Source organism: Labrus mixtus, chromosome 13 (genome assembly GCF_963584025.1).
Source record: "Labrus mixtus chromosome 13, fLabMix1.1, whole genome shotgun sequence".
Taxonomy (NCBI): Eukaryota; Metazoa; Chordata; class Actinopteri; order Labriformes; family Labridae; genus Labrus; species Labrus mixtus.
The window spans coordinates 15,905,830-15,931,817 of record NC_083624.1 but is presented as its reverse complement, the minus strand read 5'-3'; the positions used below and the strand labels follow the sequence as shown (position 1 = coordinate 15,931,817).

Sequence of the window (25,988 nt, the reverse complement as noted above, 5' to 3'; positions counted from 1 at the left end):
CTTTGTTATGAGTCCCGGAGAAAAGAAAGGGAAGCCTTAAGAGACATACTTGTACCCTTTTGTTTGTCTATTTATGGGATTTATTGACAGCTAAGAAAAAGTGAATAATGCCCACATCTTTCTTTTGTTACTTTAGTTTGTGCTTTAACCTTAAAAGTCATGCAAATTCAAAAGAGATGATGCTTTACAAAACGCTGACTTATTTTCATGTTGCGAGAATAAACATATAAAGGGGAAAAGCCTCCCCAGAGTTTGGAGGGAAACACAATCCTGTCACATGTGCTGGACTGTGTTATTCTGACGCTGCTGTGGTGGGCATCACCCTGAGCTCCTCGTGAAACTGGTTACAGTTGGGGTCCCCTCTGACTTTGGGCGTTGCTGGAATCTGGACCCCGGTCAAAGGGTTAACACACCAGCACTCGCCCCGCTGGCCATGGGTGGACATGTTGCACTAGGGAGAGGGAAGAAAAACACAAACTAGAAGTTGGAAAACATTGGAAAAGGACAGAGAGGTAAAGATGCAGTGGGAAATGGGGGGAGGGGGGGGGGGCATTAATGAAGCATGGCGTACAGCTTGAGCTGTGTGTGTGTGTTTGTACTTTTGGATCTTCTGGTGGCGGGGGGCCATTGGATGAGAGCGTGGGCCATGGTTTGGGTGGGACAACACTCACCCAATAACAGCCAATCCTCAGGTCATGCCCCCAACTCACAACCCACAAGCACACATGCCATCATAGACACTCACACACACATACACAAACAGAGGCATGCCAGCAGACCAGCCCCCCCGCAGAGCCCCCCCTCTACTCAGAAATGAGGTCGTAATTGAAGTGGACACAGTTTACGCCGCGCACGCGGGGCAGCAGCGGTGGGGACAGCGAAAAGAATGAAGAGCTGGGGGGAAAGAAAAGACTTTCCATTTTCTTCCTTCGATGAGAAAGAACAAAAAAAGTGACAGTTACAGTAATTACCCCGCGACAAGGAGGGACAACTCTAAAAGGGAGCCGAGTGTTGAGGAGGTACAGTGTTCCTCCCTGGGAACTGAGGACTCCAGTCCGAAACAATGCTGTTGTTTGTGACCAGTGATGAAAATTGGCTGAGTGGTTGAGAGCCCTGCTTTAGGAAACCGTGGCGCCTATTCAAATCTTCTTTTCTGCTCTACTATCCTCGTAAGAAAACACTGGATATGTGACCTTGTTTGTCCTCCTCTTTCTGATTTCTTTGGATGAGCAGAGATTCAAATTCAAGCCCCCGGTCGGAACCACGGTTCGTTCCTCGGCTTAACAAAAGTCTTCCCATGAAGTACGCCAAACAGTTTTATTGCCTTGTAACCTTGAGCTCAGAAGCTGTTGCCTCATTCATGATGACAACATCTCCCCACACATTTGTGTGTTCTCGTGTGCTTGACTGTGTGTGTTTGTGTGTGTGTGTGTGTGTGTGTGTGTGTATGTGTGTCTAAGGCAAAGTGTTAAGGGAAAGGAGGGTGTGTGCGAGTTTATAAAAAGGAGGAGGGGTAGTTTTGTGGAAAGGGTGGCAGGTGGGAGTGAGGGGGAGGTTATATCTTTTTTTCAGGGTGATTTTGCCAGGCTGATACAACAGGTTTGTGTGTGTGTGTGTGTGTGTGTGTGTGTGTGTGTGTGCGCATGTTTGTGTGAAAGAGAAGAGAGGGGAAATCCTAGGGGAATTGAACAAAATGATACACTATGCATGAGTGTGTGTGAAAGACAAATTCACCCTGTTCTCACTCACAGCTCGTCAAACACATGATTTACATCAGTTGCCCGATGATTAAAAATATGGTGTCCCTCTTGTATCATTTCTGGAATCTTTTCTCTAAGGTCTAAGGTCGTATGAAGAAAGAACAGTTCGGATGGTGTTTGGAGGCATTTGATTGGCCAATCAAACAGAAACTTCATTCAGGGTTAGGGCTAACAGTGTTTCAGTTCTGTGTGAAATAGGTACTCAATTGGTGTCATTCACCAAATAATGAAATTTGTTCTTAAAACCCACTTACACAGCCTTTAAGAAGATTCTGACATGCACTCAAGTTTTCTTATCTGTGTAAACACTCCAGAGTACTCTTTCACACGTTTGAGTGCCAACATGTCAGTGCAAAGGACATGTTATTGTGTTGTTGTTGTTTTAAATAAAACACTTATTCCCAACATTAAAAATGTACCTTCACACACAGGTATTTAAATGACAAAACTGTGACATGTTCCATCATTTTATAGCGTCAGCTTTTAGATTAAATATAGGCTTCTTTCAAATTGTATTTATTTTAAATTTCTGGTCATGTGGTCAGTATCTCTCTTCTATTCTAAACATAAAAAACTTCCACTGAATTACTCTTTATGGTTGGATCATCTTATGTGTCCAAACGTTGGCTATAACCCTAATGAGTGATGTCACAGTGGGTGTTCTGTCACTGACAGCAGACATTAGTGATATCACTGATTAAGTTATTGCCAATATAATAGTGTCAGAGTCTATTTGTTTTTCCATAGAGACCACTTATAAATAAACAGCAATGTATTGTTTTCAGTGGCACACAATACATTATCAAAAGCCAACCTAATCCAAGCTAATCTGTTTTGGCTAATGGCAAGCGAAACTTGCCAAATTATTAAATTTTCTAGAGCTCGACCGATTTATCAGCCAGCCGATAATATCTGCATATCCAGTGACTTTAAATTGCAGATATACGTCGATAATACTAGATTTATTCACCAGTCAAATAGCATTTCATTCAAGTGTCATTGTATTACACAGTTCTCTTTCACCAGCAGAGGGCGCTATATGGATTAAAACATGCATCATCACTCTCCACGGTGTAATTTTTTTCTCTCCCCAACATCGATATTGGTATCGGCCCCAAAAATCTCGTATAGGTCGGGCCCTACTACTCTCCCCAAAATGGCCCCTTTTCTTTCTTGCATCTCAAACTTGAACCTATATTTTGGACAGATCCTCAAAACACAAGACCAAAGAAAAGACCAGTGTTCTTTTTTCTAAAATGGTATCCAGTTGTTTCAAAACAAAATATATAGTAGGAGCAGTGCTTAAAGAAAACCCTCCCCCTTTTACACAAAGCACTATGGATCTTATTGTTATGTTGGCCACATTCTCACCATGATTTATAAAGAATAATAAATCATAAACAGACATTGATTTAAACATAAAAACTGTCAAGATTAAACAAAGGAAGCGCCTGGGGCACACATGAGCTACTCAGGATCTTTAGACACGGGCTCCTCCTCCGAAAAAAAAAACAGATTTAAACACAGGGACTCTTTAAGACAGGGGCCCAGGACAGGATCATAAACATCAGTGAGGAGCTGTTAGGACCCATGGGGGCTCATTTATCAACAGTGCATAAGCACAGTTCTGTGCGTAATGTGTGCATAAGAACATTCCCTCGCAAAGAGTGGGATTTATCAACTTTTACTTAGAAATGTGTGAAAATATAAGCACAGCTCTGAGCATACTTACGCACAGAATCTAGAGGTAGAACATTGAAAGAACTACGAGTGTCACGGCACGCCAGAATCAATCTCAACGTATATGCATGTTCCGAGTTTTCTTTAATTAAAAACCCCAAATAAGTGATTTTGTCTAGTTTGAAACAGATGTGTTGCCTTAATTTGTTCCAAAACCTTAAAAAGACCGACGTGACAGGCGTTTGAAATAGATAGATAGATAGATAGATAGATAGATACTTTATTGATCCCGAGGGAAATTAAAACTAGGAGAAATGTTACATTATGGCTCGTTTTGCCTTATTAGATGATTTGGAGAACCGTGCGCTCTGCAGAAATGGAAGTGGATGAGGTTGAATAAAAAATGGTAATAAATAAATAAAATAAGATTAGTAACTATCGCGCTAAGTGACCCAATTAAATGATTAGTCTTTTCACTTAGTCGAAGCTACCAACAAAAGAACAAATGCTGCATGAGACAAGGTGACAGGTCAGAGGAGAAAAGACTTAAGATGAAGTTTGAGATTAAGCTCAGTGCAAAAAAAATAAAACGCATCGCGGCACAAAAGCGAGAGGCATTTGCAGCTGAAGGATAACAGAATACTTCACAATTTCACCCAAGAACGGTGCATTTACAGCGTCATCGGGGGCACAGCTCTCTCTGGGGAAAAAATCAAACAGTGACGCTCTCACAAGAGGACAGGCTGGACCAAACAGATCAGTGCGCTCTTTTCAAAAGCCCTTACTGTTATAAAGCTTTTTTTCTTTGCTCTCGTATTATTCCGCCGAGGTAAATATGTTGAGGTTTTTCAAGAGGTGTGTTGTTACCATAAATGGTTTAGTGGAGGCGTTTCTGAATGTAAATGTCCCTTTCTACACACTGTTGATAAATGAGGCCACTGGAGTTCTTTGGAAAGCTTTCTTCATGCAACTTTTCATCATACAAATTGCTAAAGGCAAGGCAAGGCAAGGTCCTGTCTTGTTTGGTGTTTATTGTAAGATTGCACAACATAATCTCAGAGCATTAACACTGATTGACATAAAGAGGGTTGGTTGGTTACAACTGTGCAAACTGGCTTCTTCAACATGAATTTTTGTGGATTTATTTCCTCAAGACATTTTCTCCTGGTGGTCTCCATATGTATTTTAACCTCTCCTCTTGTAAGTCATCCCTCCAAAAGTTTGTAAATTGTCTGTAATTTCTTTATATTTGGTGCCCCTACTTGTATTTACTTTTCTAATGAAATTGGTTCAATCAAGCTACTGATATAAAACAAGAATCATGTGGTAAGATTGAGAATAAAGCATGCCAGTAACAGTTGTGCATTTGAGCCATTGAAACTTGTTGGAAAGCGTTACAAACACCAATCATTAACAGGTGGTTTACGTCCAGAAGCGGTCTCAGTTTGATTAGTTTAAGGCCCACATGTACTTGATTAGGTTTAGGCAAAAGATTTAGCTTAATCTTTATGTACTTAGGTTACATAACACATGCCCACTGTATGGACCCATTTGGAGTCGACGTCACGATTACATCACAGCAGTTGCGTGCGCATTTTGGTGACAGAAAACACAACATAAGGAAGTGGAGAGTAGCACAGAGAAACTGTACCTTTGAGGATATTTCTTTACATACATTAAACAATTGATTCAATAATTAACAAAGAGTTAATACTAGTCTGGGCATGCAGTTCGCTGTAAGTATGTAGTTGTTTGACTTGTTAATGATAGAACGTTTCTTGTGTAGCTGCGTTGGATGTCCTTGCTGCTGGCTAGGCATCATATGTCTCCTTCATACACAAAAAACTATCTGACAAATCTTCCAAAGACATGACTGCTGAGTACATAATTGAATGCGTCAAAAGGTTTGGATGCCTTAAAGTTCTTCTTTAGTATAGACGATGGGTTTCTCCACAAGGTATACCAAGATGTGCTGTGTTGAACACCAGCCGCTTTTGGCCATTTAGGTGGAACCATGACACACTGAGCCGAAAGTGAGAACAGGTCAGGAAACCTGACAAGATTAGCTTGTTATGTAAATATATGACTTTTCCCCCTTTAGTGTGGAGCTAACACTCCTTTGTACAGCTCCTGAGTTCAATGCTACTTAAAAATAATAATAGCAGCATTGCATCCAGGAATGTCCCCATTGGGAAACCTTCATTGTCATGTTTTACTGAGAATGACCACTGATCGAGCTGCCATATTTGAATGATTAGAGATCGAGAACGGACCCAACAGCATCACAAAGTGTTCATGGTAGAAAGGTAAAATGAGTAAGTCAAGTATCTGTGGCTCACCTGTTTGAGGTTGTACAGTCCATGTTTGTCACAGTTTGGAAATTTGAGCTCGTACAGGTTCTCCAGCGGGCCTCTGTTATCCTCTGAGGTCATTTTGGAGATCTCCTCTAAGACTTCGTCCAGCTCCTGCTGACAGGTGCTCTGAAAGGACGAAAGGGAAACAACCGTTATACCAGTACGATAAAAGAAGAGACAATTTGAACTTATCTAATCAGATGTATAAATACATAACCACAAAACTGTTTTTCCAATTAACTTATCAAAATTATCAGGAGGCAGGAAACACAGTATGAAAAAGTGTGACTTGTGTTTGAAGGCAAATCTAAACTCGGCCCAAGAAAAAGAATGGAGGAATAAAATACTTCTGTTTTACTTGTAAAACTGTCACAAATACACACATTTATAGCTAACCTTTAATGAGGTGTGGTTAGGCAAGCAGAAAGTTAAGCCAATATTATTGATGTGAGTCGGCTGCAGTGGAACATGAGTGGATAGACTGCTGGACTCAGCAGGTGGCCGTTGCCACACACACATGCAAACCCACACCCACACCAACACACAGACCTGGGCAGATACGTGTTGTTACAGTTGAATACTGTGCACATTGTTCCTGCTGGTTTTGTGTGAACAAACACTGACCATATATCCAGGTGTATACGCTCACATGAGCGAACACTAATACACACACACAGAGTGTATCAGGCTGCCAGTGGGATCAAAGGGGGCCAGTCTTATGATTAGTTGGATGAGGATGAGAGAGAAGGGCAGGAGGAGGTGCAGTCTGCCATGAACCTTATCAGACATCTGAACATATGGATGAAAGTACCCTTTCTTTCTTTCTTTCTGGTTCTTTTTTTCTTTCTGGTTCCGTCTTTATTTCTTTGACACAGTCTTTTATAACGAACAAACATATTAACCTACACATAAGTACAAACAACCTTAAGTTGAACTGATGTCTCCCTGCTCTCATATTTTAGGTACGGGATCGTTTCTGTCAGAACATGTAAATTAAAGTTATTTGTTGCTGTATCGATTCTTTCTTTATTCATACTTGTTTTGAAGAGATTTCTTCATTTTGTAACTAAGCTGGAGAAAAGGTTAACTAAATCGGCCATTGTTAATTGTCTCAGGTGAAAATGCAATATATTTGTATTTCTATGCTCCGTTTCCTTTTAGTAATATTTTTAACATTCAACTTTTTCAAATGTATAAACGTCTCTTGTGAACTAAGCATCAGTTTAAAAGCTGAGGTAGTGGCTCCGGATAGCTAGACGGTTATTTGGCGTGCCTCATGTACGGAGGCTTAACAGAACCCGTTGATTCGAATCCGATCTCGGCCCTATGCTGCATGTCACCTCCCTCTCTCTCCTCCCAACATTCACTGTCTCTCTTTGGATATTCTTAGCTGAGGTAACAAAAATGTTTCAATAGCTAAAATCCAAAGTCCAATTAGACAAACCTCAAGGTGATGGAAAAGTACATGTAGTCCTGTTCCTGATGGAGGTTTATAGTTGGTCTGTGTGCAACATAAGGAAAGGATTCCTTCACCATGAATATGGAGAGCAGAAGTGATTCAGTAAGCAGATATTATATAAAAGTTCATATGGCTTACATATTTCTTTTTGCGCTGAAACCACAAGGATTCTACAGTGGTACGTTTGAAGGTTGACATTTATATGTATATCTGGTGATGGGCAGTTACATAAAATCAATGTTGAATACGTTACTCCTTTGTTGTTTCAAGATTCATTATTTCTTTTTATACCTAATAACAGGGACCAGTAATCAGACTGAGATGTTTCAACTCTGAGGATCTTCTTCAAGGTTTCCTGCTACAACAGTTGTCATGAAAATCCCCTCCTTTTATTCTACTACAGATTTAGTTGATGACATATTGTCTTCATTCAGCTAGATTACCGTGTGGACATTTGTAATTTAAGAAAAACTAAATATATGCAAAATCAAGGTAGTTAACAAAGTGACATGACGTCAGCTGTGACAGAGAAATGTACACTTTGTGTACAGTTTTTGACCTCACACGACCACCCACAACGAGGTGCATCCATGCTTGACACCAGCTGTCTGACGTTCTCCCCCTGCAGCTGCATGACTCCCTTTTAGTGAATTCCTTCTTTTGTTACTTATAATGATCCTGACTATTGTTTTTTCCCTTCCCGCTTATGTTTTGGTTTTGTTTTATTTTTGTTTTGTTTTGCTGCAAGCGAGCGAGTTAAGTGAGGGAGAAAATGAGCAAATGCACATAGGATTGTTTGCCAGGTTGAGTCGTATGTGGGCCTCTGCATGTGAAGCCCCCCCCCCCCCCAAAGACCCAAGCTCATTTGCATGAAACAGAAGGAATATCTGTGTTTGTACGTCACCCCATTGTGGCTTTACTAGGAACTGTTTTTATTTTGTACATCTCATGTTTGAATCTGTGAAATGTTAAGTGAGTGTTAATGAATGGGAAGTGGGAGGGTTTCAATCTATAGACTGCATTGAAACTGCCAACACGCATTCCACTGTGAATTGCAAAACATCATCAAGACGCTCATTATGTACAATTATTGTAGCTAAGATAACTCAGTGTGAATGCAGCTCAAGCTGTTTGTACGACTACTTTCATAATTTAATATGCACCAAAAAATCTAAGAGAAAGTGCTTGAATGTCCTAAAAGTAGAAAGACATCATTATTTTAGTATATTTCAGAGCTTAAAACTCCCTAACTAGTTTTGGGCTTTTTATGTCTTTATTTAGAGATAGGACAGTGGATAGAGTTAGAAACTCATAACACTTGTTATGAATTGGATGAATACAAACGATTGATTGATAATGATTGATTGAAACTGGGGGAAGAGAGAGTGGGGAATGACATGCAGGAAAGGAGCAACAGGTTGGATTCTAACCCGGGTGACCGCTTGGAGAACCACAGCCTTCATACATGGGGTGCGCATCATCTGTAGGTAACAGGATTAGTGTTCATTAAGGGTTAAATGAGGGTAAGAGCGTTTTTCACACTCCTGAAATTTTTTTGATAATAACAGGAGGACTGCCCCTAAAAATCATCCTGATCTGGGTGTTTACACAAGCACCTCACAGCGGGAGATTGTGGCTTATTTTATGCAGGTGAAACGATGCCAGTGTAGACTCAGTTACACACATGATTTCAGGAGGGACAGTATTGGGTCAGTATTGGGTCCATACAAAGAAAACCAGGTCAGGTACTTATTTCTCAGAATAAGTCATTTCTTATTAAAGAAATATTCACTGGCTTACATCTCTGTTTTTACTCTTGAAATGCTTAACAACAGGCCACAAGGAAGTGACAATAAATACAACGTAAAGAACATCTGTTTTACAACTTTGTGTAGTGTCATAGCTAGTAGTTAGAATAAGTAATCGGATGGCAGTAAGTCTTCAATCGTTACTCAATAATAGTTGGATTTCTTGAGTTCTGACCTGAGGCGCTTTCGGGATCCGTAAAACCTCGGGTTGATTTATCTTCATCTTAGCGTTGCGCTCGTTCTGGTGTTGTTTCCTGGCCGACTCCTGCCAAAACCAAGCATCTATGGCAGGTCTTTTGGTGAGCGGATTCTCGGTCCCGTGCACCTCTACAACCAAAAAACACAAACACACAAACCTGCTTAGAAATACTGTTGATCTGCAGCATCTGTGCTTTAAATGTGGCCTCTTCATCTACTTGAAAACAGACATAGTGATCAAAGAAACCTACTCAAAGATCATTCAACCTTTTGGTATACTCTCTGGTTTTAATCACAAGTGTAACATTCAATACTGTGGAGGTTCTCTGAAGTGCTTGAGTCAGTTCTTTGAGCTTGAAAGTAATCTGTGTCGTGTCTTTTAGGTATGTGGTTAATGGACAGATGTTGCACGCACGCACGCACACACACACAAGACTGTCTAACATCTCCGCTGCTTTCTAATATAATCACACACACGTTCATCTACATTTATCTATTCTTTAATCACAAAGCTGCTATTAAAAGCCAACATTTTGTCTAATAACAGGCTCTTGTACAAGTCATCGTAATCCTGGAATTAGAAGATCAAGTCATGCTAGGTCCTCGGGGCATCCTTTGTCCCTCCTACCTCATGTCACTAATTCTATGCTGGACAGTCAGCCGTTGCAGTGGCTGTAATTACCACGGCGACAGTGTGAAGAGAGCCGCTAAGATCTTTCTCTGTGAAATAGCTGTAAGTGCTGCATCCAGCCGTCATGCTGGGCTCAGCACACAGTTTACACACAGGTCTCCTCTGAGCAGCGAGGTCACTCCGAGGGTGCTTCCTGCTGCTTGTTACACCAAAAGTATGGTCATCATTTGTGCAAGAGAGGAGAGACAAAACACAAACAGGCTAACCAGTTAATTCAGAACAGATACCGACAAAGTATGAGAACAAATTAATACAGAAAGTCAGTAATAAAAGCAAACAATCTTGTGTGCAATTAATGACTGAAACACAACTACATGGAGCAGTTTGAGACAAAAACAGTGACTGAATTAAAGACCTGAGCTCGACTAGCTAGTCATTGCTGCTGAGTCCAGACTTGTGAAGCTCTTCTTGATAAGGCCTTTTTATGCTGAGTAAGGACTTTTCTTTGGTAGCTTACCAGCCTGCCTGAGGCTGCTTGTATATGTGTGTGTGTGTGTGTGTGTGTGTGTGTTTCTAAGTGAGAGAGTGTGTGTGTCTGTAATTAGCGCTGTAAAAACAGCAGCCTTACACTGAGGTTGTAAATCACACCTGAGAGGGAAAGGCCCCCCTGTGAATCCTGCGAGCTCCTTACACATGTCTGAAATGTTTCTGTGTGTGTGTGTGTGTGTGTGTGTGTGTGTGTGCATTTCTGTGCATACTTTGCCAGGTGTACATTTTTACCAATTATTTGAGAAAGTTTGATTTGTTGATGTCCTTATCTATAAGCTTGTTTCACTTGTTTTTCCATTTAGGGTTGTGCATGGGGACACTGGATCATAATAGAGATTGGGAAAAGTCCTGGTTTGTAGATTTTGCAGAAAACAAACATGCCCTCAAGAATGAGAAGTGAGCCAAGCAAACATTATGTTGGAGTACTTAGGGTGACCAGCCAACACTACATTTTTAAATTAACTTTAACATTGGCACTTTGATAAAATGATGTGAATTTTGACCATTGGTCATAGTTGTAATTTGTGATGTACGTGTTTGTGTTGTTGTTTTCCATTATCATTTTGGTACAGTTACATAGAAAGCATTTTTTTGGCTGGTCTACCAGTAACAAACTACACAATACAAAAAACAAAAAGGCAGAAACAGGACACATCACCTGTCCCTCCCCTCAGCACACCATTTGATAAGTAAGACTTTCAAAAGTACATTTCTATCCACTGGTCTCGACCACAGATCTAAGGAAGCCTCCAAACATGTCATTATAGTTGTACAAAGAGTCTTTCAGCTTGGCAAACATCAGTTCATATGAAGATGTAACAGTCATACATTCAATACAGTGCTTGTAGCTTGGTGTGCTTGTTTTTTCCAGTTCTTCTTTAAGAAAGTGTGCTAACCCAAATTCTCCCTTTGTGAGTCCAGCTGGGAGAATGGATTTGTCTCCAACAGGCAAATATGTGGTGTGCTGGGCAACGGTTGATCCAAAGACTCCTCGCTTGCCGCACCACTCATGACAGAATGGAGAAAACCATTGGGCGTTTTTTTTTTATGTTAAAATACCAATAAAAATACCTTGAACAAAAAAAAATAATGAAGGAAAATATGAAAATGAGATTTTTTAAAGGCAAATGAGCCTCTAAGCTAGGTGCTTTAGCACCAACTATTTAGCATTTGGATCCCTTGAAGAGTCATTCATTGTGTTTGTGCATGTAAACATCATATCCCGATTTCAGAAACAGGGTTGAGTCCTTATGAGATAACTGATTTTGCTACCTGCAGAACACTAAAGAAAACGGTACACTGTGGCATTTATACTTCTTTCCCCAGTTTCTGACAGTTGCCAACTACCTGCACAGGCACGGCCTCAGGCAAGTGACTTATGAACAAAACAAACATGGCGGGGGCACGAAGGGCATCTTACTTCTGGACTGAGGAAACATGACTATGGTCAAAAATCCGAACAAAAGAAGTGTCTCTGATCTGGCAACTTTCAAATTTTACAAAATCTTGGACTTGATACTTGGCCACTGTCCGCTGGACACCGCAGCGGATGGTGGTCGGCTTCTCAAGTGCAACAGATGCTGAGCCTACAGGGAGACACACAGAATCTTACTGCCCAAATAAGAAGCAGAAATTGGAAACGGGGATACAAGTAATTATCATGTATACAGGGATATGAATAACCAGGTTAGTCTGCGTGCATGTAAAAGATATCCCAAATAATATTGAAACCGGGTTAAGGCTCATAACCAGCATACCATAGTCCATGCAAACACACTGATAGAGACAACAGGTAACACTGAAGAGAGAGGTAACAGTATATTTTCTAAATGCAGCAGGAAAGTTAACCGAGTGGCAACCATAGGCATGCTATAAAGGTATAAAGATGCCTTTATTTATGTTCTAATTTATTTCTACAGTTGTGTGAAGGACTTGTTTCTATAGACACTTATAGGAACTCATGACGGTATGTTCCAGGGAGAAAAAACAACACATCGTTAGCCAACAGCTGTCATCTAAATACTGTGTTGTTGATTCTGTCTTCAGTGCCATAGAAACTACCTGTCTCGAGCTGTTGGGAGTGTTGGCTTTGAGTATTGCCTTTGAGCAATGCTTTCACAACTCTCTCATGGCACAGAGTGAGTAATGTCTTTCCAGAGTTGCTTGGAGTTCATATATTTGCCCTGTTATCATATACAGTGAGGCTGTGTGTGCCTCCACAGGCCAGAGTGGCCCAACAGTACTTCAAAACCATTGTCACTGTAAATGGTTCCTCTCAAGGCTCGGCCACTTCAAACACTTTACAGCTGGCAAACGGACAAAAAGGAATTGAATAATGAAGAAGGTTTTGCGTAGCCAGAGGTCCTCTTCAAACCTTTTACGGTTAGTTCTCTCTTTCAACTCTTGGTGCTGCTCTGCTTCATGTGGCCGAGTGTGTCATCCTAACCAAATGACGCTGCCTTTGTACTTTAAAGAGAAAACTGTTTCCAATTGGTGCTCTGAGACTGTTTGTCAGACTTAAAAAACAATAGTGCACTTTAAGGTCAAGTTGAATTTGATCTTATAACACTATAACCACAATGCTCGCTGATACATCATTTCAAGTGGCCGTCCGGTGTTGTAGTGCAGAAAACAAACGTCTGCGTTATTCTTTGTGTGATCATAACGTTTTTTTTCTTCTCGTATGTGATTCCTTGACTAGTCTATAACAAATGACTACATCTTTATCTGACCTGCAACAAGTCAACAAAGTCCTTTCCCTCAGTTTTCTTTTCTATTTAGCTCTAGCAATTAACTTCAACTGAGCTGACTTCATAAAAACTTCATAACAAGTTTGCAATGTGTGCCAAGTTGTAACAGTACAAGTTGGTTGACTGACCCGAGTATTATAATCGATTGACTGTTTTTTATTGTAAATGTAAATCTGTAAAAGTAATGCATTACCAATGTGGAGTAGATGGAACATATTTGAATTATCAGTGTTTCCCTACAGAGATGTCTGCCAAAATATACTTTTCATTCATCATGCTTTTTTCTTAAGGCACACTCAGTTCCCAGTTCGATTCGTTTTAATTGGTGTTTTCTCTGACTGTGATTACTATATGTAATGGTAAATGGACATGAGCTTGTAGAGCACTTTCCCAGTCTTCTGACTACTCAAAGCCCTTTTACACCACAGGTCACTCCTACACATTCACACACTGATGGCAGAGGTTGTTATGTAAAGTGACCATCAGTATTAACTAATCCCATTCATACGCCGCGGACAAAGCAGCAGGATCAATTTGGGGTTAAGTGTCTCGCCCAGGGACACTATAGTATTTGAGCCACACTGTGTTGGTTCTAAATTTTAAATACATATTTTTAAATGTTACTTGTTGAGTAGTGTGGCTAAAATCCAATTTTGCACGTCGATTTAATGTACAAGTACTTCAAATTGTAGTCATGTATTGAACTTAGTAAATGTACTTAGCTTGCTTGGGTAATAACTTCTGTCTCATTATTGTTGAAATCATAAAATACAAAATGTAACATCTCAACATGAACTGTTTTGAGATCATAAAGGCAGAGGCAGGCTTCCTATTAACACCTCAGGAGGAGATTTCTCAGAATAGCAGGCACCAACATGCAGCTCCCACCCAAAGTGATCTCTCAAGGCTTCACCTTTTCCTGCAAACACATCTACAGAGATAAATTAAAGAGCTGAGAGAGCTAGTGAGGGAGCAGGAGCAGGAGCATGTCTCAGCAGGGAGATCACCTGCAGGGCTACACGGCCAGTCTTGGACCTCGCCAACATGAGAAAAAGAAGACAGACAGACAGACACACAGACTGAGAAGAACAAGTAAGGTGCAACAATGTTCTGAAAAGGGGTTTGTCATGCATGGAATACAGGAAGCTGGACCCAATTGCAGGGAAAGAAAACTATTTATTTTAAAAGTAAAGGCAAACAAAAAATGAATTAAAATCAAATACAAAATGTCTAACTGAAAAAAACACAAAGGGTAAAAAAAATCACAAGGAATCACAGGGAGAAACTCAAACATATGTAGACATCTAACAAACAACATTGGGCCTCATACACTAATAAATGCATAGAAATGTTCTTACTCCGCACGTAAAATAAGTGCATACGCAAAATCACCGTCGGATTCATGACACTTTCGTACCAGCCAATTTTGTTTTCACTAACTTGCGTATGTTAGTGAATCAGAATCATTCTAAATCGTCAGGCGCGTGCCGCAGCCTGCAATCAGCACACTACCAAGCCCCCATCTTTCCATATAAGGACATTCGATTGGTGTATCAGGACGAGAGCGGTGAGGTGGAGACACGTAGAAGTTTTTAGGAGATGGCCCCAAAAGGCTAAAAAGAGCGGTGTGTCTGGGGGCTTAGATGCTGTTGCAGCAGTATGTGCATTGGGAGTCGCAATCAGCTGATCGGTCATGTTCGTCACACTCTTCAAACATGTTTTGACGGTCTGATGCGCTCTCTTCTGAAGGCACCGGCTGCTATTTCTTTCAGCAAGGCTTGATCTTTACACTTTCTTAGACGTAAATCATAATCATGTATGTTCCCTGCATGCTCTTAAATATTCTCAGATTAATCAGATGGTTTTGGTAACAGATACGATCTTTCATGGCAATATTAGTGGGAGTGGTCGACGATTAGATTTAATATTTTAAATTAAAATGATGATAAGGCGAACATTTCATGGTTATTTAATACCATGATGTGCTTGAATGCTTGTCTTTTCAACATTTTTTTTAAATATATATATTTATGTAGCTTGTATTTTTTTTTTTTTTACAGAATGTATTTTTAATATGTCATGCATTTAGTTAAAGAGTGTATGTTAACATTTTCTGAGAAAGCTGGTCAATCATTTGTTGGTACACATGGTCTGAGGAAGTTCTATTTTTGTTTGCACAGTAAGAATTTCTTGGAGTATCCACATTGTTGTAACCCTTCCGCACCGTCAGCAGGGGTCTCAGGTGTTTTGCCCCTTAACCTGAACACCTTGCCTGAGTGGGGCAGCGAAGACTGACTAGCCTTCACCTGCAGAAGGGTTCCAACTGTGGGCTGTCTTCAGCCACAGCCATCTTGAGCTGGACTCGGCTGCTGCAGCTATGTCCCTGGTGGCTTTCTTCAGCTGTTTGGGCTCCAGGCCCACCCTCTGGAGGAAGTAGCGCACCGATTTTGCTGGGAACCCGCGGCAGCCAACTTCAATGGGGTAGCTGGTTGCATGCCACCCCTTTAAAACAACTTTGTCGACCAGGTCTTGGTATTTGGCTTTTTTCAGGTGGTGGGACCTGGCTAGCCTCGTCAGGCAGCAACTATGACGGTTTTCGTTCTCCTGGATAGCAGGACCATATCTGGTCGGAGGGAGGTCACTGCCATGTCCTGTGGGAAGACGAGCTTCCTCTTCAGGTCCACTCTCAACTCCCAGTCGGAGGCTCGTTGCAAGGTAGAGGGTGGGTTCTTGGCCACCATGCTGGTCTTGGCCTTTCCTCAAAGGTTATGGCTTTGGGCAGTTGGGCCTGCTTGTTGTTGGCTTTGACTTGCTGCTGTTCCACCCATTTGGCGATTTCCTTGATGGAGGACCTTGTCGTGCCTCTATCTGTAACGCCCTTATGCCAATGCCTTTGGACAACCGGTGAGGATGTGGTTCAGTGTACAGGACGCTGCTCCACATTGGTTGCAAGATGGGTCTTCCTCTCTGTCCCAGATCTTCAGGTTTCTTGGGGTTGGCAGCAGGTCAGCCACAGAGCGCAGGAGAAAGCTCAACTTCCCTTGGTCGGTCTGCCACAGTTCCTTTCAAGACAACGGTCGCCCCTGTGCCTGGTCCCACTGCGTCCATCAACCCTGAGAGGCAAGTCCGATCGCTTTCACCTGGCACTCCTCTTCTGCTTTCCCACTGACTCTTTGCACCATGAGGCCTCTTCTGGCCCTGGCATCAGCCCTGCTCCACCTCTTCTCGCTGTAGTGGGCCCAAGCATCCCTGGCATACCACGCCCACAATTTCCTGTTCTTTCCAGTGGGATTCTGCTTCTGTCACGGCTTGCTGGGGCTTCCACTTTCTGCCGCATTTGATGGTCTTACCTGCGTGTCTTACTTTCCCATCTTCAGACTACAGGAGTGTACTGACTGCCCTTGCCTTGGTGGCTTTTAAACTCCTCAACCACCGATGAGACTGGCAGGGGAAGCTTTGAGGTCTTGCTGTACAGGTTGATTGCGCTGAAGGATGGGGGGGACGCCCAGCCATTTCCGCAAGAACTTGTTGCATAGTCTTTCCATTCCTTCCACTTGGGACATGGGGAAGTCGTAACGTAGGAAGGGCCACTGCAGCTGGGGTATGATGCCATACTGAAAGCACAAGACTTTAAACCTCCCGAGCAGTTGGCTGTGCTCGATTTCCTTGAGCCATGTGTTCAGCTGGGCTCTGGTGTTAGTGAGATTGCCGCTGTCCTTTAAGGAACTGTCGTACTGCTTTCCGAGATCCCTTGATCTTGGATTGTTGGGATCACAGAGCCTTGGATGCTGAAGATGTTTCCTGTTAGCTTCCCCTTCAAGATTCTGAGGCTCCTTGACTTTTCCGGTTTAAACTGCAGGCATGACCATGTTGCCATCTTTTCCAGTGCGCTCAGGATCCACTGTGTCCCCTGCATAGATGGAGTCATCACCGTCACGTCGTCCATGAAAGCTCGACAAGCGGGGTGTCTCGTGTCGTCGTCCGCTTTCGGGCCTCTGCACTGCATTCCTCCTGCCTTTAGCAACAGATTCATAGCCGCTAAGAACAGGGCCACGGAAACCGTTCATCCTGCCATGATGCCCTTCTCGAACCTTTGCCATTTGGTGGTGACGCTTCCCACTGTGAACCTCATCCGCAGTGCATCCATGTGTGCCATTACCAGCACAACTACCTCTGATGGAACTCTGTAGTGATCCAATGCCTTTCGGATCAGCTGGTGTGGGACGCTTGGGTAGGCTTTGGCGAGGTCCAGCCAAACGACAGAGAGTGTGTTGTTGTTACTCTTGGTTTCGTTGATGAGCTGGCTACTCACTGCTGTATGCTCCAGGCAGCTGGAATATCCTGGTGCTCCTCCTTTTTGGACACTGGGATCGATGAACTCATTGGCAAACAGGTATGTTGTTAGCCTTTTGGCGATGATGGACCAGAAGATTTTCCCCTCTACGTCCAGCAGGGAAATCTCCCGGAACTGGTCGAGTCTTGTGGAATTTACCTCTTTTGGCACAAAGCAGCCCTCAGTCAGAGTCCAGAGCCCGGGTTCCAGCTTCTTCTTCCACAGTGTCCGTAGGAGCTTTGAGAGCCTCTTCAGCAGCAGTGGGCAGCATTTGTAGATTTTATAGGTGATGCCTGATGGTCCTGGGGCTGATCCCGCCAGTGCTTTTGTCACCACTGCCCTCACTTCATCCATGGTGAAGTCTGCCATGTTAAAAGGGATGTGTGGTGTAAGAAGTGTAAGGTAGTTGGAAAGGACATTCACCCAGAGGAATACCTCTGGAGGAGTCTCCGTGTGCTGCCGCCACACTGTTCTCTATTTCCTCCTTTGCACATGACAGGGGCCAACCCTTGGACTTTCCTAGTAGGTCTGCTGTGAATTGGAAAGGGTTGTTAAAAAAGGCTTTCCTCTTTCGGCGCTTCTCCCTCTGCTTCTCCCGTGTGGTCTCAGCTCTCCGCAGCTGGATCAGCCTTTTCCGCGTCTCTGTGCTGATCTCATCCAGGGCAGCTCTTTCCTCGTCACTTGCTTCCTGCCACCTTCTCTTGAGTGTCTTTAATTCTTCTTGCAGCTCTTTGATCTGCCGCTGTCTCCTGTTTGGCCCTGCTGGTGGCCTGGAAGTCTCGCCTTCTTTCACGCCAAAGGTGTCGTGGCACGCCTGATACACAACTTCAACCATGGTCTTGAATATATTGAAAGAGTAGTAAGTATATTAAGAATATATTGAAGAATCCCAGATTTGTGCTTCAAACATTCGTACACACAGTTTAAGCACATATTTGTGCATACGCACTGTTAGTGAATGAGGCCCATTGATCTGACACAGAAGGGAAGAAACCCTGCGACTAAATAGACACAGTGGTAATCAGACACAGGTGAGACTAATGACACAGGTGAAGACAATGAGGGCAATCAACACTGGAGGTAAAACACACAGAGGCAGGACACGAAACACTGAGGACAGATATCTCAAGAATATAACAATAACCACTAGAACAGAGAAACACAAGGATAAGAAATTACAAAATAAACAGGAAACACTAAAGACCAAACTAGGAAACATTAACATTAGAAAAGATAACTAACAAAACAAGGATCAAACCAACTAACAGAGTAAACCATGACAGGGTTCTTTTCTTTTGTTACATGTGTACATAAAATGTTGTATTATTCCCATACATGTTAACAGCTTCACTGCTGCAAGACCTTTTCATACAAGACATTCAACTTCTAGAGTAAAAATAGGTTAACTGAATTAACAAAGGAAGGTTTGCAATTTATTTTCAAAATCTTGGATTTAAGACATCTGGAAAAGTTGATTATAAAGTTAAATACATTAATTGATGGCAAAGCTGATGTGAAGTATTAACACTCCATATTAAGCATCATTAAGCGCAAGCAGAGGACAAAATTGTCCTTCGCTCGAGCTGCAATTGCCTTTGTCCTGCATTGTTGTGTTAGCAGGCTAATGTTAGCACGCTTTGGTTAACTCATAGCTTCATATTGAACATAAATTTACATGGAATGACCGTGATCTAAAGACACTTATGTGACATCCAAATAAGCAGTCAGTAGGCTCGAGTTGACTGCCTGAACTAGCTCGCAGGCGTCGCCTGATACAAGTTCACACAATCGTAAATGTTAAATTACTTATTTTCTTGGCACTGATTATTACAACTTTTTAGAGAGTTTCTACCTGATAAGATTCTGCTTTGTATAGAAGGCCTACTGGAGCATTATTGAAACAAGCAGTTTAAAAGCTTGTAAAAAAAAATGGTCAGGAGATGTGTGCTCACAGAAAGCTGGAGTGGATTATTCAAACTTTAAACTGTTTATTCGGCCATGCAGTTTGGTTCTGCAGGTGAGAACGAACCACTTGAACTCTGGCTTACACCAAATAGCCATAACAAATGACCTTAAAATGCAACCCTCTGTCATCTTTCATGTGCACCACAGTGTGGATATTTAGAAGTGAAAATATAATCTCCACCAGCTACAGAAAAAAGCCCCCGAAATGTGAATTTTAATGGGTAAGAAGGAGACAGATGTTGACATCTGATAGCCAGCAGTCGCTCATGCTTAGAAAGCCAAGCATAACACAGTGAACTCAGGGCAAACCGCAGACTGATCTGATGCTCATTTTCAGATTTTTCCTTCATGGGGTCTAAGTGGTTTGAACACTAGAGACGAGTAAATCACAGCAGAGAGTGCAGAAAGGTCCATCATGCTCAGCTAAAGCAGAAGAACTGGAGCTGGGTTTGTTCTTTACTGAAAGATATCAACAAAACCTCCAAGACTTCACAGCACAAGACGATATCTGCAGCTTCTATTATAATATGGTAATATTTCAATCAAGAACTACTTAAATATTTCTTCTGAAAGTTCACTGATACTATTTTTTTTAAAAACTTGATAGAGAATTAGGATGTCCTTAATTTAATGGAGATTTACAACACCCTTCTGAAGGCTGTCTGTGACGTGCATCTTTCATTTTTACAGCTCCTTTGCGTTGCTACGTTCAATTACGTTTTTGTTTTATATATGTGTACTAAACCACTTCCCTTAAGCACCGTAAAAATAGCCTATCAAAATAAGACACTCCCAATAGGAGAGTTTTGAGGATACGCAGGTTACAGACATGTTACGGGTTCGTCGAGGGGATCCTGCTTGTTTGCGCTCACAGATGTGGGACTGCCACTGCCTGCCAAACACATTGCATATGTCAACATTCATTTTCAGGAATCAATAGTGACCGTTTGTCCCTAATAACCATAATGTGGGAGAAGAGAGGCTGACGTTTGTATGTCCCTCCAGGATTTCTGGGATATATCTTTCGGGTAGTTATTTTGACAGAAAATGTTTGATGTTGAAGTGGATTTGATGACATAGAAAGAGTCCTGCAGTAAAAAAAAAAAAAAAGAAGTTGTTTTGACTAAGTGCGCAGCTTTTCCATGAACTCTTTAAGGTATTTATTTCAAGTATCGTGCCTTGCTATGATGGCAGGTCAAAACTAGCAGGCTGGGGGATGCTGGCACACTTGCAGAATAGGAATCTAAATGTGTCATTTGTGATGAATACTGTTAAATTAAAGTTATATATCATTGGCAGAGGACCAACTCTATAAATAATGACATACAGCACATTAAAGCTGGTTCTTTACTGTAGACCAACACTGTACCTCCAAGAAACAACCAGAAAACAACAGCTAGTCCCTGACAATACATTAAAGATTTTGTTCCTGGGACAATTTGCAAATATTTAGTAGATTACTGGGAAAAAGCTGGACTCTTCTTGTTACTGTCAAAAACTGAGGGAAGGGTCAAAGCAGTACTTTGACACTGCATCCCATGATTGTGAGTCATGTAACAAAAAGTTTCAAAACCATTTTAATGGGGCTGAAAACCCTTGTGAGTGAGTAAAATACCTTTTAGTATGCCTGGACTTATATTTTCAACCAATACTAGTCAAGACCTTGAGCTTAAATCCAAATTTACTTGAATTGACTTTTTATGCCTTTCTTACATGGAAAAGAAAGGGAATAGTGTCAGAAATCGATGAGAGAGAGTGGGGAATGACATGCAGCAAAGACGCCACAGGTTGGAGCCAAAACTTGGGTTTAGGACTATAGCCTCTTAACATGGGGCACTCAAACTAACCACTAGGCCACCGGTGTCCCACAAGTTTTTTTACATTAACCTTTAACATCAAGTTTGCCAAAGTACTGTATCAACTTATAGTGTTGTATTTTAGAACATGTTTGCTAACAGTGGTCATATTAAAGATCTAGCAATCAGGTGACATGTTTAGGAGTCATGCTAATCTCATGTTTCATGTTTAGCTTTCATTTGTGTGTTGTGTCTGGCCTCCTGAGTAATGGGAGTGCAGGGTCCATTGAGTGTTTCAAAAGTAAAATAACTAAACTTCCCGGAAATGTTCAGAACACCAAAGCCTTTTGGCTTTTCCAATGCTTTAGTCAATATCACTAATCAGTTAAAGACACAATAAGTCACTTTTCCTCCTTGAATTAGGAGTTTCAAAGTCAATACAAATTACTAAAACTTTCAACGATAGTATCGACATATTGACAATAGTATCTTTCCCCAGTCCACATAGCACCCTGTTCTCCTGCTTATAGCTCTATGACAGTTTGGCAGCGGGCCGTGATACTCTCGCAAGAAGTGCATGCGTCTTGATGGCACTAGCCAGTTTGTCCGTCTCTGTTCTGTTTGATACGAAGGCTGAGGTTAAGAGATGGAAGAGGACGGTGACGGATGAAGCCAGAAAGCCGACATCCATGCCGATACTATTCTTAAGATATTGCAGCTTAACATTAGGCTGTATTATTGTTGTCTTACAGTACGTTTAGCTGCTTTACCCGGTGGAGAAAGTAATCTAAACCAAGTTATTGCTCAGACTTACAAATAAATAAGTGAATCCATCTCGCGACAAAAAGTTGTCGCAACAACAAGCTGTAGATGCTTACAGAGTCCTGTAATATTACTGTGCCATGTCATTTGGTATTTGGTTTCAACATCACCCCTCTGCTTGTCAACAAATGAACATTGTCCTCGATGGGAAGCGATAACAACACTGTTTTAGTGCAGTTGGATTTAGAGACCTTCGATGGGTGCCAAAGTGCACCAAACCAAATTCGTACATAATGGTGCTCTTAAGTGAACCACAGATTTGTTAACTTTTTTTCTGGTTGCTTTGTCTGAGTGTTTTTTTTGTTGTCCTCCTGAAAATGGCAACATGATTCTATGTGGGTTCATACCCGACTCCCCCATTCACAAAACACATAGACATGCATGGGATCCATTATTATTTACATCCTTGTCAGTGCGTTTCCTTAAAAGAACTCACCATTTGTAGCATCCAGAACGGTTGTGACATCCAAATCCACTTTCTGTCCACATCGTCCTAAACCATGTATGAGCTGCTGCAAGGGAAAGTCATTCTCCACGCTCGGGTAGCACCTCAGGCCGCCTGAGCACCTCGGGGAGTAGACCCCGCAGAGCTCGCCTTCTTGCCTGGCGCACACCGGGCAGCAGCCGCAGACCGGCTCCCTCACGATCTCTGTACATAGTGCTGTGACTTTGGGGCAAGCTGCTTGACGCTCGGCGGTGCAGCTCGGACATCTGAAAGCCAAATCTCCAAGTAACATTCCAGGCAAAGTCAAGTATGCAAACAGCAGAGCGTAGTTTAAATATATGACCATCCTAACTGTTTTAAGCGCACGACTGACAGCCAAAAATGACCCTTGGAAGGAATGAACAGTCCGAGCCTCAGAATCCTCACAGTAAACTGTGTGAGTAAACACGGTGATGCAACTGACAGGGTCCTATCTGCTCTCATATGTTACCAATGAAATCAGGGAGTCACATAGTCTCTCCATTACATAATACATATACACTGTAGACTTTTAGTTTGTTTATTGGTGTTGTTTCAGGCAAAATAACAATGAATAGAATTGAAATATTGAAACACATTGTCCAGTTTTGCATGCTAAGGCAGACATGTCTGACTTGCGTGTGCAGATATATGCCATTATAAGTAGTAGCACATTATTAAAGTAAACATATGTAGTTTTGATTATTATTCCAATCATGCTACAATTCTTTTATTTCAGTGTAATAATATACAGAGGGCAGGAAGGTGGATTGCTTTTCTTTTTTGTGTGTGTCTGCTTTAGTTCAAGTCTTTGTAGTGCCAAGCTAAAATGCAAACACATGCAACTGACTCAGCAGCATGCACACTCACTTTTAAAAGAAAGTTCAACTTAAGAAAAACATAGCAGATCCGACACGGGGAATATTAAAACGAGTGCTGAGTGTTTGTGATGTGGCCCCTTCATTTGTTGCATGTCAGCTGGCACTCAGTGAAAAGGTGAGGAGTCCAGGGGTGGGGGTGGGGTTGGGGGGCATTTCACTCTCCATGTCTATGAAGCCCATTTATTTTGCCAAGTCGCGCTGGTCAACATAATGTGCTGTGTTGTCATTTGCAGGAGAAAAACCCGAGTGATTGCTGCCCGGCTGTTGCTGAGCCTGGAATAAGTGGCTGTTGACTTTGTACCTTTTGCATATTGGACAGTTGTGGCATGGGGTTGACCTTATTGTCTGGTTTCTTTTATCCACTTCATTACTTTAATGGAAGAATGTGCGATATTTTACAAATAAATACAACAGAAGTATATCATCTGTAAATGTCTCTCTGAGTCATGACTGTCTACAATGAGTGAGAAGCGTGAGTCCTGCTTGCTGTGTTGTTGTCTGAGCTGTATTTACATGGACGGGAAGGCCTTGTGTATAAAGCCGTTTTAGTCAAGGACTAGAGAAAAGAAGAATAACACTCACTGATTATTTGGATGTCAAGTGTTTAGATCATGGTCATTCCATGTCAAGTTATGTGCAATGTGAAGTTATGAGTTAACTGAAGTGTGCTAACATTAGCATGCTTACACAACAATACAGGTCACAGGCAACTGCAGCTAAAGAAAAGTATAATTTTGTTGTTTATGGTGCGTTCTTGTTCATAACTCTTGTGTGCAATTCAAGTAGAGGGCGGTTGGAGGTGGGCCGATGGAGGAGAGCGGAGGCTTCAGAATAGCGGAGGTGTCCACATCTACTGGATCAAAAAGTCGCAAATTCTTCCTTTAACTTTGTGTGACTGATTTTGTCATGCAAAAATGTTTTTTTTCCCCCTGTATACAGAAGGAAGATGAGTGCCTTCTGTATACAGAAAAAAAATATAGAATTAGAAAACAAGCACAAATACATTTGAGCTACAATCTTGCAACGCTACTCAATAGGTGTCCAAGACTGACATAGTTAATGGTGAAATTGAGTATAATGGATCTCCTTTAACAAAACAATGAGTACTGCTGTTTTCCACAGGGGGCGCCAAAATCAACACAAAACAAAGTTCCTTATAGCTGCTTTGAATTCAGGACATGACATCAGACTAGTTATTTCTTTAAACTCGCTTGCTCTTTCTCAAAGTAGCCGATCACATAAAGTGCATACAATTAAACAAGGTTCACAACATTTTCTGGATTCAGTAACTCTCATATATATACTCAGTAGCTATGTGGACGTTGACTTCCTTCCTGTAACTTCTACCACAGTCCCCGTTATCATTGGCCGAACATTATAAAAACGTTCTTTTTCTATCCTTAAATACTCAATTATATCATAACGTCTTAAGAATTTTGCATTACAATAAAGTATAATGAAAGGTGAAATGGATATAACATAATGAAGTTAGCTCTCATTAATTGGAACAGAAAGGTTTGGATTATAGGATTTGTCTGTCAGTATGAATGAGGAGCTGCGGAGCATGAGTGCAGATGACGTAGTGACATGATGTAATGATGGATTAACACTCAGTCATATGATGAAGTGCACCTCTTGGAGACGGTGCACTAACAGGAAGCTACTCATTCCCATTACACGAGGCAGATATTTCCTCATGTTTGACTGACCCCAGGATGGACGTTTGGGTTTTCCAGCCTTGCAGAGTTGCTCCAGTGTGATGTCAGTGTAGCTCACCGTATAACATGCTTAAATTGAGCTGGTCTGAGTATGAAGTAATGTCTGTCAGGTCTGTCTATCCTCACTTTGCCCCATTCTGCCACTTGCATAAGGTTTCAAGGCTAAAAAAAACAGGATTTCTGCAGGACCAGTGGGAATATAAAAGCTTTCTGAATAGATTTTTAATTCTCAGTTTCAAATTCACAAGATACGTTACTGACAAATTAAATAAATCATTTAAGATTGCGTGAAAAAGTGGTTGCACTTTATGAGCATTTAGAGCTTAAAGATCTGTTTACTTTAGCTCGATCTTCTTACTTTTGCAGGTGGCATAAGAAACATAATCATTGGTTATGCATTTCTTTGGACTAGGATACTTGACTTTCTAGTCCAAACTTCATTTCAGACAAAAATTCCAACCCACTGACATTGTAAGGCACGTGCAACTTCCTCCCCACCCATGCTTGCAGCTGCATGGTGATGGGAGATTCTTGTTCTGTTGTACTGCTGGCATTCTGCAAGAAATTTCATCCTTAAGCCTCTGAAGGCTAGTAAGGCATTCTTTTCAAAGGATGCATTTCTTAAATCACTGTTTAACTGAGCCATCTTACTGTTTGTTTCTGTCAGTCACATGTCACAGAATCTGAATGTAGTGAGAGGGACATGATGCAGGAGAACCACTGACACTCTGTATGGTGACATTTTATGGTCTTATAGGGGTCCTGATCTTCTACATGTAGAATCTGTACACAGGGGTCTGGATTTTCAGTATGGAAAGTGG

The 25,988-nt window shown here is 41.6% G+C and overlaps 1 protein-coding gene across 2 annotated transcripts; it reads right to left on the bottom strand.

Moving 5' to 3' along the window:
* Positions 1-22,987, bottom strand: LOC132987071 (insulin-like growth factor-binding protein 2-B). Of its 2 annotated transcripts, XM_061053877.1 has the most exons (5): positions 22,542-22,987; positions 9,237-9,388; positions 8,684-8,734; positions 5,780-5,920; positions 1-451 (listed from the first exon to the last, which is right to left on the bottom strand). In XM_061053877.1, the coding sequence occupies exons 1-5, from the start codon at positions 22,894-22,896 to the stop codon at positions 293-295; spliced, it is 858 nt and encodes a 285-aa protein (XP_060909860.1). In that variant the 5' UTR covers positions 22,897-22,987; the 3' UTR covers positions 1-292. The 2 variants fall into 2 exon arrangements, with proteins under 2 accessions (XP_060909860.1, XP_060909861.1); XM_061053878.1 differs by lacking the exon at positions 8,684-8,734 and having other exon boundaries at positions 22,542-22,984.
* Between the last annotated feature and the right edge of the window lie 3,001 nt (positions 22,988-25,988).

Bases quoted from the DNA above. Each gene is read 5' to 3' on its own strand.
- LOC132987071 (XM_061053877.1), bottom strand. From the start codon at position 22,896: ATGGTCATATATTTAAACTACGCTCTGCTGTTTGCATACTTGACTTTG. The intron at 9,389-22,541 runs GTGAGTTCTTTT...TTTTGGTTGTAG, and splicing joins CGTTCTGGATGCTACAAATG to AGGTGCACGGGACCGAGAAT. The intron at 5,921-8,683 runs GTTAGAATCCAA...TCGTCCTTTCAG, and splicing joins TTCTCCAAGCGGTCACCCGG to AGCACCTGTCAGCAGGAGCT.